At 30.4% G+C, this 12,801-nt stretch overlaps 2 protein-coding genes across 2 annotated transcripts; one reads left to right on the plus strand and one right to left on the minus strand.

Moving 5' to 3' along the window:
- The first annotated feature begins 40 nt into the window (after window positions 1-40).
- On the plus strand, window positions 41-994 carry LOC134828097 (L-xylulose reductase). Its single transcript, XM_063841059.1, has one exon. The coding sequence runs from the start codon at window positions 149-151 to the stop codon at window positions 872-874; it is 726 nt and encodes a 241-aa protein (XP_063697129.1). The 5' UTR covers window positions 41-148; the 3' UTR covers window positions 875-994.
- LOC134828096 (UDP-xylose and UDP-N-acetylglucosamine transporter) lies at window positions 914-2,911 on the minus strand. Its single transcript, XM_063841058.1, has 3 exons — window positions 2,773-2,911; window positions 2,076-2,203; window positions 914-2,015 (listed from the first exon to the last, which is right to left on the minus strand). The coding sequence occupies exons 2-3, from the start codon at window positions 2,156-2,158 to the stop codon at window positions 1,058-1,060; spliced, it is 1,041 nt and encodes a 346-aa protein (XP_063697128.1). The 5' UTR covers window positions 2,159-2,203; window positions 2,773-2,911; the 3' UTR covers window positions 914-1,057.
- Window positions 2,912-12,801: the final 9,890 nt, after the last annotated feature.

Below are 12,801 nucleotides of genomic sequence, written 5' to 3' on the forward strand. Positions count from 1 at the left end.
CGTTCGAGATCCGTTGAAAATTCTTCTTAATTTTTTGATTAATTCTGGAGAGAAAAGTGCTGTGAGACGCTCATTCAGCAAAATTACAAACAAAAAGTGATAAGATAATCGCTAATATTTGACCTTCTCAGTACCAAAACCGACAAATATGGAGTTAGAAGTCAAAGGAAAGTCAATTTTAGTCACTGGAGCAGGACATGGCATCGGAAATCAACTTTGCAAGACCCTTCATGAGCTTGGGGCGAAAGTCATTGCTGTTTCTCGCAACCAAAAACCCTTGGATGAGCTTGCGGCAGAGTGTTCCGGTATAAAAACGATCGCTGTTGACTTGGCGAAATGGCAAGAAACGCGAGAAGCTCTCAAAAATATCACTTTTCTCGATGCTCTTGTGAATTCGGCGGGAGTTGCTGTTATCAAACCCTTCGCTGAGATGACCGAAAGTGACTTTGATCACCAATTCAACGTGAATTTCAAGGCAATTTACAATCTCTGTCAATTTTTGAGCCCTAAAATCCGGGATGGCGGTTCAATTGTGAATATTTCGTCGCTTGCATCGATGATCGGCATCGAAGGACATTCCGTTTACGGACCTACAAAGGCAGCTTTGGATAATTTCATGAAAAATTTGGTACTCGAGCTTGGGCCTCGTAAGATTCGCGTGAATAATGTCAATCCGACGGTCATTTTAACGCGAATGGGACGCGAAAATTGGAGTGATCCAGCAAAAGCTGATCCATTAATCTCGAGAATTCCCTTGAGACGGTTCGGAGAAGTGCATGAAGTTGTCGAGCCGATTATTTTTCTGTTGAGTGACAAGTCTTCCTTCATTAATGGACACTGTTTACCTTTGGAAGGAGGCTATTTGACAGCTTAATTCGGTGAAAAAAGCTGAAAAAAGAGATTTTTAGTGTAAAAAATGAATTTTTAGGAAATTTGGAAAACATTTTTATTCCGAAATCGGGATTTGGTAACAAATAAAACTTACAAAATACGACTTTTCGTTGATAAATACGTTAAAAAATTCGTGTCGACAAAAAAATTAAAAGGTCAGATACCATTATTCTCGTTTCTTGGAAGCTTCAAGCTTTTGTTTCGTCTCCATGGACTCCCGTATCTTCGGTACAATCTCCGTAAAGATAATTGTGCCCACAAATACGAGCAGCGTTCCCGACCAATGGAACACCGTAAAGGGATTTCTGAAGTAAATTATCGAAAAAATGAGCGAAACGAATTTTCTCAAGGTCACAACGAGCGTAACGGTAAGCGAGGCACATTCCGTGGTCAACACATAAACGGAGCTAATGCATAAATACTGTGTCAAGACGTTTCCGAGCAGGTACAACCAAATAACAGGTACGGAAATTCCCAAAATTGGCAACTCATAAGGCGTGCTACCCGATGCGATGTTCACGTGTTCCGAGATATTATTAAAAAGCAACAAAAATCCCGGTAATGGCAACAAATGCGTGTAAAAAAGTGCTTCATCCGGATGTTTTCCGTAGCGTTTGTACAAAGTTTCTTGATAAATTCCCATGCGAGCTGACAAAAACAGTGCTACCGTGAGCAAAGTAATGCCTAAAGTCCACCAAAAGAACGCTGAAAACCCAAGAGCTTCATTTTTAGCGTCTAATTCCGCAGCAGCAGCTTCGGTTGGGGTAATTTTTTCCACTTTACTGCCCGATACGATGGTACATAGGATGATGCCGAGTGTTATCATTCCCACGGAAATGTATTTCCAGATGTCATAACGCTTCCGTAGAATTATGATGCCCATTACCATGTTGGCGATTAGGGATCCCGCGCGGAAAATCATGTGCAAAGGCATGGGGATGTTGAAATCGAAGGCGTAATTATTGCAAACGCTCACAACGAAGAACATCGCAACAAGGATTGTGTAGTCCTTTAAGCCGATACGAGGCTTTTTTGTGCCAAATTTGGCGGTAAAAATAAATCCATGGACTGCGATGAAGAGAAATTGCAAGAAAGTGATGAGATTTCCGGATCCAGGATCAGCTCTAAAAGAAAAAAAATTAATTTAATTAAAAATTTTAATTTTTTTTGTGAGAAAAACTTACTTGACGAGCAATTCCAAGAAAACAACGTTGCTGCAACACCCGAGAAACACTCCGCCAATGGCAAAAGCTGCTTTCGTGTTCATTTTTGGCACCTTTTGGATCGTCTTTTTATACAATCAAGAGTTTTTCTGTAAAAAAAATGAAATTTTATTAATCACTCATAATTTCTGAGACCAAAACAATGAGTCGTGGGTGCAATTTTAAGCCCTTTTAAGCATTTTTAAGGAGACGCCTACTTCTTAACTGATTTTTAGCATCAAATTAAAGATTTTAAATTCATTATTTCGCAAAGTCACAATTGCAAAGAACAATGATTAAGCATAAATTGTCTCAATTCTGTGTCGTATGAAACTATCTTGTTATTATCACATTCAAGTTCAAACGTGACACGCATACCTCTGTAGCGGCAACTTTTATAAAAAAAATTTCGAATGTAAACATTCACTTCGACGTCATAACTTATTTATTGACACTTTATTTTTACCAAGAATTTTTTTTTCACTTTTGTTTCTAAGTTTTTAATTTTTTTATGGGATTTTTTCAATTACTGTCTTATCGGTATTCAATTGTTTTTGTCTGTCACTTACATAACTTCACTAATCACTTTGAAGGTATTTTTTTTATCTTTAGTGATTGATTTGGAGCTTAATGAAGGTTTTTCTTCAAGGACAGAATGATTTTTGGTACTTTCGCTTACCTTCAGTTCTCGGGAGAGATTGAAAAATTAATCCCTCTTGTTAAAATTTAATAATTTTTATGCGATTTATTTACAAACAAGACATCACAGGTCTGAACTTCAAAGAAATCTTCTAAGAATGAAGACTTGTTAGAGTTTCATGTGCTATTGGAGTATGAGAATAATATAAAAGGGCATATTTTAATTCTATTTGTTGAAGAGATGTGACTTTTATAAGTTAAGAACGTAAAACAGATGTTTTTTGCGGTATTTTTGAAGAATTATTGGAAGTAGACTGGAAGGGAATCCATTTAGTAGTTTGAATTTTGTTGAATTTTGAAATTCGTTATTTTTCTTTTTTAAATTTTTCAATAATTTTTTTAATAACTTGGTAATAAAATGAAAATTATGAAAAAAATTTGATTTTGAAATTTATAAAATGATTTAAAAAAAATTTTAAAAATGTTAAAATATTAATTCCTCAAACTGTTTTGAAATGAAATGAAATTTAAAATAATATTAATAAAGAAAGTTTATTAAAAAAGGTAAATAAATATTTTGGGTAAAATTTCTCCAAATTTATGTAAAAAATTAAAGTTGATTTATGTTAAAAATTAGTTTTTTTTATTTTAAAAATTAATTAATTTTAATAAAATTTAATTAAATACAATAAATTAAAATTATGTTTTAAAATTTTATTAAATATTTATTTAATTTTTATTTTTTTTTTATTATTTTTTTTGTTTACAAATTTCGAATATTATGACGCTTCATAATCGATTTCAATTCCATTATTCACCAATTCACATTGCAATCTATTAAAATTCCGATGAGAATCCAACGCAAAGCAAAAAAGTTCAAAACAAATCCTCTGTTAAATCACCTCCGACATTTTTTGATCATTCCATCCAAAGTGTTAACAAAACAAAAACCATTTTATATTCATATCATTCATATTCATTTATTTATAAATTTTTTACACAGAACAATCACAGAAGAAACGAAAATAAAAATGCATAAAATTTCAACTTTAGCCCCGAGGCCTTGCGTGCATGAAACGACCAAACGTTTCGCCATTTTATTCGTCTTGTGTTCCAAATTGACTTTTTTCTTGCATTATTTGAGAGAGAAATGAAATGAACGAAAGGAAAAAAAACGAAGCAGAGAACAACTTACATTTATCATTAAATGCTATTATTGGCTCGCAGCTACTTTCTGGCACTCCGAGAAAATGGCGTGCATTTTTGTCTTAGCTCATGAGAGAGAGAAAAAGAGGTAAAAAGATTGTCTGTGCATGAAAATAAATATATATTTTCTTCACACCATTTTTAACGTGAAATGAAGTAAGACATTGCAAAATAATTGCCTTTAAGGATATTTGAAATTAGAGTTACAAATACATTATGTATGCAATGATCGTTCGTCTTTCGACATGTGTTCACAAAGCAACAAAAAAATCGAGCAGGTTTTTATCTATTTGAGTAAACTTGAGACGTAAAATGGTCAATTTGCGGTTTTTTGGTCACTTTTTTTTTTTGCAGTTACAAGATTATCCAGACAACCGTTGTGTATTGTGGATTTACGAAAAAATTGTGTGGAGGAACTTTGATCACCCTTTTGCTTTAGTAGTTGGCAAACTATTTATAAATAAACAAACAAAGAATCACGGAGAAAAAAAAAGTAAGTACAGTACAAAAGAAAATTGTAATCGATATGGGTTTGTTTAAACACCTTTTTATTCTAGTTCGATGATTTTTGGTGCGTTTCTATTTTAAAAATATGCTCTTTTGAGGTTTATGGTCTGTCTGTCATATTAGTTGTTTGCACTTGTTCTCAAATTTGCTGTCTTTCAGTGTTTATATTCTCATATTTCGTTTCACATGGCTCAATGTAATGATTTTTATTTCATTGCGGTAGTTTTTATATTGTTATAAATAATTAAGTGAATGAAGTTAGAAGATTTTTTGTCTTTCAATCTGATATACTTTTAATCTCACTTATGTCGATGTATATTTTGTAACTACTGAAGATGATTTGGCATAGTTTCGACAGTATTTTGTGTGGCTTATTAATTCTTCCAAAGAGTTTGATTTACCATTGTTATGACCACAACTGTAATTATTTCCTAAATAGATAGCATTTCATTCTTTCTAACGGATCTATACGTTTTAGGTAGCGGGATCCTTAAGTTTGATCAACATCTATTACGTCTTACTCGAAAGTTTATGATGTTCATCTATAAATCGTAGTCTTGAAATTTTGTTTATGAATTTTGCAATGCTTGGGTGAAATCTTCAAACTTGTTCTTTAAAATCTATTACTTACAGAAGGATAATTTATTGGAAGGTAGTTTTCGACTGCCATAGTTTTTCAAAATCCAAACAAAATATTTCCACATTAGGGCTACAAGATTTTTTAAATCTTGATTTCCTCTTCTCAGCTTTTTTAAATCATTCAACAAGTTTGAAAACCTGAAACAAAAAATTAAAGAAAATGCGCTCACAGTTCGTTACTTTGTATCATGAGAACAAGTTTCATCAATACATAATTCCGGTACTTACCTTCACCATGTAAGTTTATTGAAAACTTTTTTGTTTCCTTTTCTTTACGATAATTCTGTTGTATCAGTTGCTCTTTTTTTTATTTTTCATCAACTTTTTTTTTGTTGTTATAAATTTATCTTATTTTGAGCACCATCAGATGCTGCTGACACTGTTGAATAAAGAACAAGAAGAGAAGTGAATTAATCTCAATATATTCTAAAGTTTTTTTTAACTTATTTATTTCTTCAGAGAGAAGGTATTTTTCTTCTATATTGTTATTGCTCATCAAACAAATGATGATAAAAAAAAACTTTTTACTTGTTGTTGTTTTTTGATGTGTGAAAATAAAATAAATAAGTCTTTTGTTTGTGGTTTCGTGCTTGTAAAAACATTGAAACTGATACACGTGAAAGCGGAGAGGAAATCTTTCTGCCCTTAATGTGTGGCATTTAGGGGTGACATTCACTTTAACAAGCAGTACCTACTCCAGCAAACAAGATTATAATAATCCTGAGAAATTCATTGGAATGGAATAAGCTTTGATGACTTGTCACTCAAAGATCTCCTTTCGTCGTTGGTGTCGGCAGCAATACCGACCGGAGAAGACACGTGTTTCGGTTGCCATCTGATAGGATCAATTTTGTCCTTTTTGTATTTGGATTGGTCTTTCTATCACGCCTCCTGCCTCCTACTTGTTAGTCAATCATATTATTATTATTAAACGTATCAGTTTTCGTTTCATCTTCTCATTACGTATTCGTCAAAAAAGAATATCGTGAATGAATAGTTTTCTCATTAACGTCAATTCGGCTTTTCGTCAAAATCGTTTCGTTTTTCCCCCATTTATTTTTTTTTCCTTCATTTATCAAAACAGCGAATCTTTCGAAAAAAAGACGACAGTCTTTTTCGCAAATTTTAAGCCGGATGAGACAATATTTTCTATCATTATATTACGAATTTCCTTCTCCCGGCTCTTCTTTTGTCTGTTTTTATCTTTATCCACCATCGCGATTTTCCTTTCTTCGTTTCTTCTCCTCTTTTTTTTCCTGCGCCTCGTTTGATCCATTCGTATATCTGTTTTTTGCTCGATTTTCCTCCATTTAGGCATATAAATTTTTTAACAATCGGCTTCGAACGCAAGTGAACGATGTACAAGTAATAAAGACGATACGTGAAAAGATGAGAAAAGATTTATTTCGAACGTTTTTTTTAGCTGGTTTCGTCGTCGTCGCATCATATAACAATAAAAAATTCGTGTGTATTATTGAATAAAAATATTATTAAAGGGGAACAAACGTGGAATAGAAATTGGCGCTTTTGTGAGATGCTCGGAGATTCAATAATCTTGCGACACAAATTGAATATTTATGACGCTTGTTCGGGGAATCAAAGGATGATGATGGAGGTACGTGCCAGGATCGAAAATGGTAATACCCGCGATTTTTCAACAAAATGTAGCGTGACAGGAAATTCAATAATAATAATAAGAAAGCTGAAAATGTGAGTCTTGAATTTTTTTTAAAAATTTTCTTTTGGAGTCATTTTGTCTGAGAATTTGAAAAAAATAGCAAAACTTACCTCAATTTCTTGCACTTTTAACGAAATCAGAAATTTTTCATTCAGCAGAGGCGTGGTAATTCACGATGCCATAAGATGACTTCTTGTATAAAAAAAAAATCCCGTCTTTTTTACCAGTTTTTTCTGCTTTATCTTGTACAAGCTACCGCTTCTTCGTTCCTTCTTTTCGTTATTATCAGCAGCGCATCAGTAACAATACCAATTTTTCTTTCAATTCTTCGCCATTCGCTGTCTTGTCTCGAAGTACAGTTGGTCGTTCATCATCTTCGCTACTAGTTTCGCCTCTAACATGACTGCAACTATTATTTATGCGTTTTTTGTGGAAGAAAAAACTCGGGAAAAAAAATGCAAGTACAAGTTGCAATTTGTCATGGAATCGGTTGTTTCGATGCAGGCTAGCAACACAAATGCAAAGAGTCACGCGGCACATGAATTATATACTTTTGTGTCTTGTTCTCCCTCTGCTCTTGCCATATATTGGCACGAAACGTTCGATAGAGAAACTTTTGTGTATAATTTATTACTTTATAATGCATGTACCAATATTTATAATCATAATAAAATAGAGAGAGAAGAAATTTTTCCGTATCCCATGTCAAAATATACGGAAGTTGGGTGTTTGTTGATTGAGACCTTTTGATAAGGGACGTTACCTTATGCTGTCTTCGGCATATCCTTTGCACAAACATAATTAAGGACCTTCATTTGTAAGGTCAATTTTCACTTTCGTTCGTCGTCTTGATGGTGTCTTCTTGATAAATAAATAACTTCAACACTTACTTTAAAACAATAATCGTAAAGTCCGTTGTAATAGTTTAATCTGTAGCAGCAATTTTACGATTTCGATACCTTTTGACGAACGGACAAATAAATAAACATAATCCCAAGATGGTCTTAGAAAGGCAAACAATGGTGATTGATTGATCTTTGGGTGTCCATAAAATTTGTACAACGAGCGAATGTCTGTAAAATTTGAATAAAATTTAGTATTTGTTACTTAAAATAAGAAAAATAATTATGATGTAAAAAATTTATATTTTTCAGAGGCAAAAAAAAAGTTGATAGTGAGGAGAACCTAATAAGCTTAAAAAGTCAAAATATAGATCGAAGGAAAATTTTTAGGTAAGGCCCATACAAGAATCAAAAATGTTTTCGATTTCAAAGAAAAATAACTATTTACAGAATTTTTAAAAGTTTTGCATAATATTGGTATGTATGTGACTTTTAAATATTAACAATTTTTTTTTAAATTACCGTAATGAAGATAAAGCTCGAAAATTTAAAAATGGAGAAATTAATATTTTTTGTTGCAAATTCTTATTTTTTGACATTATTTTGTTTCCTCATCATTTTGTGTGAAAAAAATTAAATTAAATTAAAACTAAAAAAAAATTAAATTAATTTAAAAATTATTTAAATTTTAAATTGCTATATTTTAAAAATTGTGTTCTTTAACTTCAAAATTAGTCTACTTATAATTTATCTAAATTTTTCTGTTTCATTTGAATTTTAATAGTTTTTTCTCTTAGCATTATCTACATTACGGTATTGTTCGTTTTTCATAAAAAATTATAAATTTTTAAGTTATTTTTTTAAAAAAAATCATTCATTTCAAAATATAGTTATTTTTTCTAAATTTAAATTTTTTCTTAATTTAAATTTAATTTTTATTTTTAGAGATTCTCTATGTTAAATATTCTTTCTGTGATTTACAAAAAAAAAAAAAAAAATATGTAGGAAAAAATCGAAAACATTTAAGATTATTTTTTTTCGTTGTTATAAATATTAATACTGAGAAAACTAATTAAGCAACTTTTATGATTTCCATGAAAAAAATTTGCATAAAATTATTATAAATGAATAGAAGGCAAGAACTTGAACAGAAGCTTAACAGTAATGAAATGAAAAATTATTTAACGCTATTGAACAAAAGCTCAAAAATAACTTGAAAACTTAAATATAATAAAAACATGATAAATAAGATAAAAAATTAAGATAATTTTATTATTTTAAAAACAAAAAAAATAAAAATAATAATCAATCAAACAAGTTAAAAAAATTTAGATTTTTCAAGAAAATTAACTAAAGTAAACTACAGTTTTAAAATCTTTAATTTTTTTATAAGCCTCAAATAACTAAATTTAGAATTTTTAAATGAACTAATTTTCCGATAAAAAAAGTTTTCAAGAAAAATTAACACGACACATCTCTAAATGCATCAAAATAAAATTTTTACTTACTTTCCCTTCGTTTCGCAACTTCAATTACGAAAGGTACGTTCCTTTAAACAGCATTTATATCTCTTCGCATTGACGTTCAAACATCTCTTTCTCTCTCTCCTTTGTTCGTCCTGTGTGTATTAGGCGTATGTATGTTCTTCACACTTTAAGAATATCCATTTATCTTTATTTCAATTATTCAACATTTTGAATCCTTCGAACAAAAGCCAACAAGTACCGAGCGTCTCCGCTTCCATTCTCCTCGTTGCTTTAATCCAGCAACAACATCGTCAATTTTTGTTGGTTCTGCTTTAATATTCGAACGTGTAAAAAAAAGAAAGAAGAAGAATTCAGGCAAAAGTTGTGAATGAATGAATTTCAATTTCTCTGGCAGAGTCTTGTGGGTACCTACCTACCTTCCATAGAAATGATATGACAAAAAGTACACAGACACTCCATCATCGTCGTACTTGTTCGGCTTTAAAGAGGCAAAATACAGAACAGGAGGAATAAAAACAACAACAACAGTACTACCACGTCGTCCTATAATGCCAAATAGTGCCGCAAAACCACACCAGATGGCCACGGAGATGAAGTTTTATTCACATAAAATTACGAGTATGGATCCTGTGAGCGGAGTATTCTTCTTGTGCCGCGCGCTATTTTGTTGTTGTTGTTGTATAATCGTATTTGTCATGTACGATAGAGCACACAGGGAACGGCATGGAGCTATTTTGAGGAACATTGAATGTATTTGCTGTTGTTGCTTTTATATCCTCATCATCCTCCTCCTCATGCTTTGCTTATTTTTTGGGTGCTTTACCAGACTTTTATGAAATGATGATGATGGTTTATGTGTACTTGTGTGTAATAGTTATTATTAAACCACTGATTGTGTAACCCAAGTAGGTGCACAGGGAAAAGTAATTCATCCGTTCTGAGGGTTTTGCGTCTTAAAGACGAACGAAATGTTACAAATTTAAAACGCTTAGGTGCGAAAAATCCCCCCTCTGCCTCGTAAAAAATTCTACCAAAATTAAAATGTCACACAAGTCATGTCCATTTTACAAATTCAGACAATGCAAATATGTCAACCAACCGCACAAACACACAAACATTGGGCGCTAACAATAGCTTTTTGACTGATTTTTGTGAAAAATATGCAAATCGCAAATTTTTGTCGTGTGTCTTCGCCAAAAAAAAAATGTAATGTAAAATGTTTGTTCTGTCACATAAATAAATATACAAAAAAAAATGTTACAAGCGGGTCTGTTTGCTGTTAGGAAAGATCTGATACAAACACACAAAAATGACAGAAGAGAAAATAACAACAACAGCGGCAAGGTGAAGTCATGTGGAAATGTTGAATATGACAAAAATTTATGCACATATAAAAAGTTGGAAATTTATGGCAAATTTTCATGTGAACTCGGTGTCTGTGTGTGATTGTTTCAAGACATCATGTACGTGTGACGTGAAGTTATTTTAACGAGCAGTTCATTTTTTTGCGTTTTGTAAATCTTTGATTCGGAATTTTCATCAAGGGATTTACAGCCTTGAAATTTTTTTTGTACAGAATTTAAATTTTATAAAAAATATATTTTTTTTAAAATTATTACTTTTTTGTTTTTTTTTATACCAAAATATTTTTTTTTCTAAAATTTGGTAATTAATTTTAATTTAATTTTTTAAGCTATGCTTTTTTTTATAAAATATGTAATTCAAAGAAAAAAAAAATTAAATACAAATTAATAAAAATAAATTTTATTTAATAAAAAATTTAAAAATATTTATTTTTTTTTTAAATAAAACTTAAAATTAAAATAACAAAATCTATAATTATTAAATATTAATAAAAAAAATAAAATTGTTAAAATTATTTAATTAAAAAATTACTAATTAAATTTAAAAATTTATTTATTTAAAATTTATTTTTTTCAAATTTTTATTAAAATAAATTAAATTAATATAAAGCAAGAGTTTATATAAAATTAAAATTATAATTTTATAAATTAAAAAAAATATTAAAAATTACTAATTAAAAAAATTAAATAAAAAAAAAAAAATTAAAAATTGAAAAAAAAAATTTTTAAATAATTATTTAATTAAATTATTTTATTAATAAAAAAATATTAGTTCAACTTAAAATTGAAAATTAATATTTTTGCTTAATTTTTGATAAATTTACAAATTTGTTTTACAAAATTTTTAATTATTTATTTTTTTTTTTAAACTTCTATAAAATGAAAGAAAATTTTATTATTGTTATTTTTGAAAGATTTTAAAATTTTTTATTAAACTCAAATTTTGAGTTGAAAAGAAAAATAAAAAATTCTTTTATCTGAAATTTTTAATTCTTGTAAAAATGCAATCAATTCATCAATCGAAAAAAAATTAAATTTCTCCCAACGAACAGCAACAAAAACCGAATCTTTCGCACTTTTTTTCTCATTCATCTCCGTGACGCATCTATCATTATCTGATCTAATGTCAAACCGCTGTTCTTGACATATCCTTGACAGGTTTCCAGTGAAACGCTTTTCCTATCCTTCAACACACACGACATGTCACGGCATCACAACGCAGCAGAAAAAAAAGATGAAAAATATCCTGATTATAGTTTTCACACACACACACAAACATTCGTTCGCCGTATTCCGCATTTTCAGATCAGGAAGGGGTGATAAATGTCTGGACATTGATGTATTTAAACTGATCAGATAAGGTTCTTGTGTTACGTGTCTCTGCCGTGCACTCGCTTTACATTGGATTTTAATAAGGGTGAGAAAATTGTATAAATATTGAATGCGATTAAGTGTTCTTCATGCAATAACTAAAAGGGTACCCGACACACGATGATAACACTTGATTTAGTTTGGAGAGGCACGAATTTGTCTTATTTCAGGCCGGAAATTGCTACAGACTATCCCAACACGCAGCACGGAGAAAAATGTCGAAGCTGAAAAATGACACATGTCAGAGCCTTGACACATTTTGTTGCCATTTTGTGATTTATGTCGAAAAATGAAGATTAATCTCGGCAGAAAATTATTCACTCTAAGCACGATTTGATGTCGATTTGACAAAGCATATGTGTGTCGTCTTTGCACAACTTTTTTTTTCGTTCGTTTTGGGAGTGTTTCATCAGATAAATTCACGTTAAAATTGTTTCTTTTGTCTAATCGTTCAGTCGGAGGATTTTTCAGTTCAACTAAGTTGTGCAAGACTAATCTTCTGCATCTCACTCGATTGTTTCAAAGAACAATAAAATCGTATAAATCATTTTGTTAAAGTAGATGATTGTTTGTAAGTAACTTCTTATGACATAATATCACGGAGACTTACTTGTTTGTCGTTTGACTTGTGATACACAAAGATACAGTAATTATGTTGTTACACCTTAAAATTTATGTTTTATTGTGACAGATTGTAGTTTCTACCCACGAATGAGATGTTTTGTCAAGTCATGTAGTGGCATTTTTAAGTAAAGTACGTCTATAAAGGATATGAAAATGTCTTTAAATGTCTCTTTGAAGTCTCAATAGAAATTTTTTGATCAATTTTTAGTTTTATTATTAAATTTTTGTACTTTTGAGTTGTTAAACTTGTGACTTTTTATATTGAAAATATTTAATTTTGATTTTGAATTTTTGAAAGAATTTTTATAGAAATTTTATTTTTAAATATTTTAAGATTTGAGCAAAAATCAT

This window comes from Culicoides brevitarsis, chromosome 1 (assembly GCF_036172545.1).
Source record: "Culicoides brevitarsis isolate CSIRO-B50_1 chromosome 1, AGI_CSIRO_Cbre_v1, whole genome shotgun sequence".
NCBI lineage: Eukaryota > Metazoa > Arthropoda > Insecta > Diptera > Ceratopogonidae > Culicoides > Culicoides brevitarsis.

Excerpts from the sequence above, each read along its gene's own strand:
- LOC134828097 (XM_063841059.1), top strand. The coding sequence starts at position 149 with ATGGAGTTAGAAGTCAAAGGAAAGTCAATTTTAGTCACTGGAGCAGGA.
- LOC134828096 (XM_063841058.1), bottom strand. The coding sequence starts at position 2,158 with ATGAACACGAAAGCAGCTTTTGCCATTGGCGGAGTGTTTCTCGGGTGT. Across the intron at positions 2,016-2,075 it reads TTCTTGGAATTGCTCGTCAA|AGCTGATCCTGGATCCGGAA; the intron begins GTAAGTTTTTCT and ends TTTTTCTTTTAG.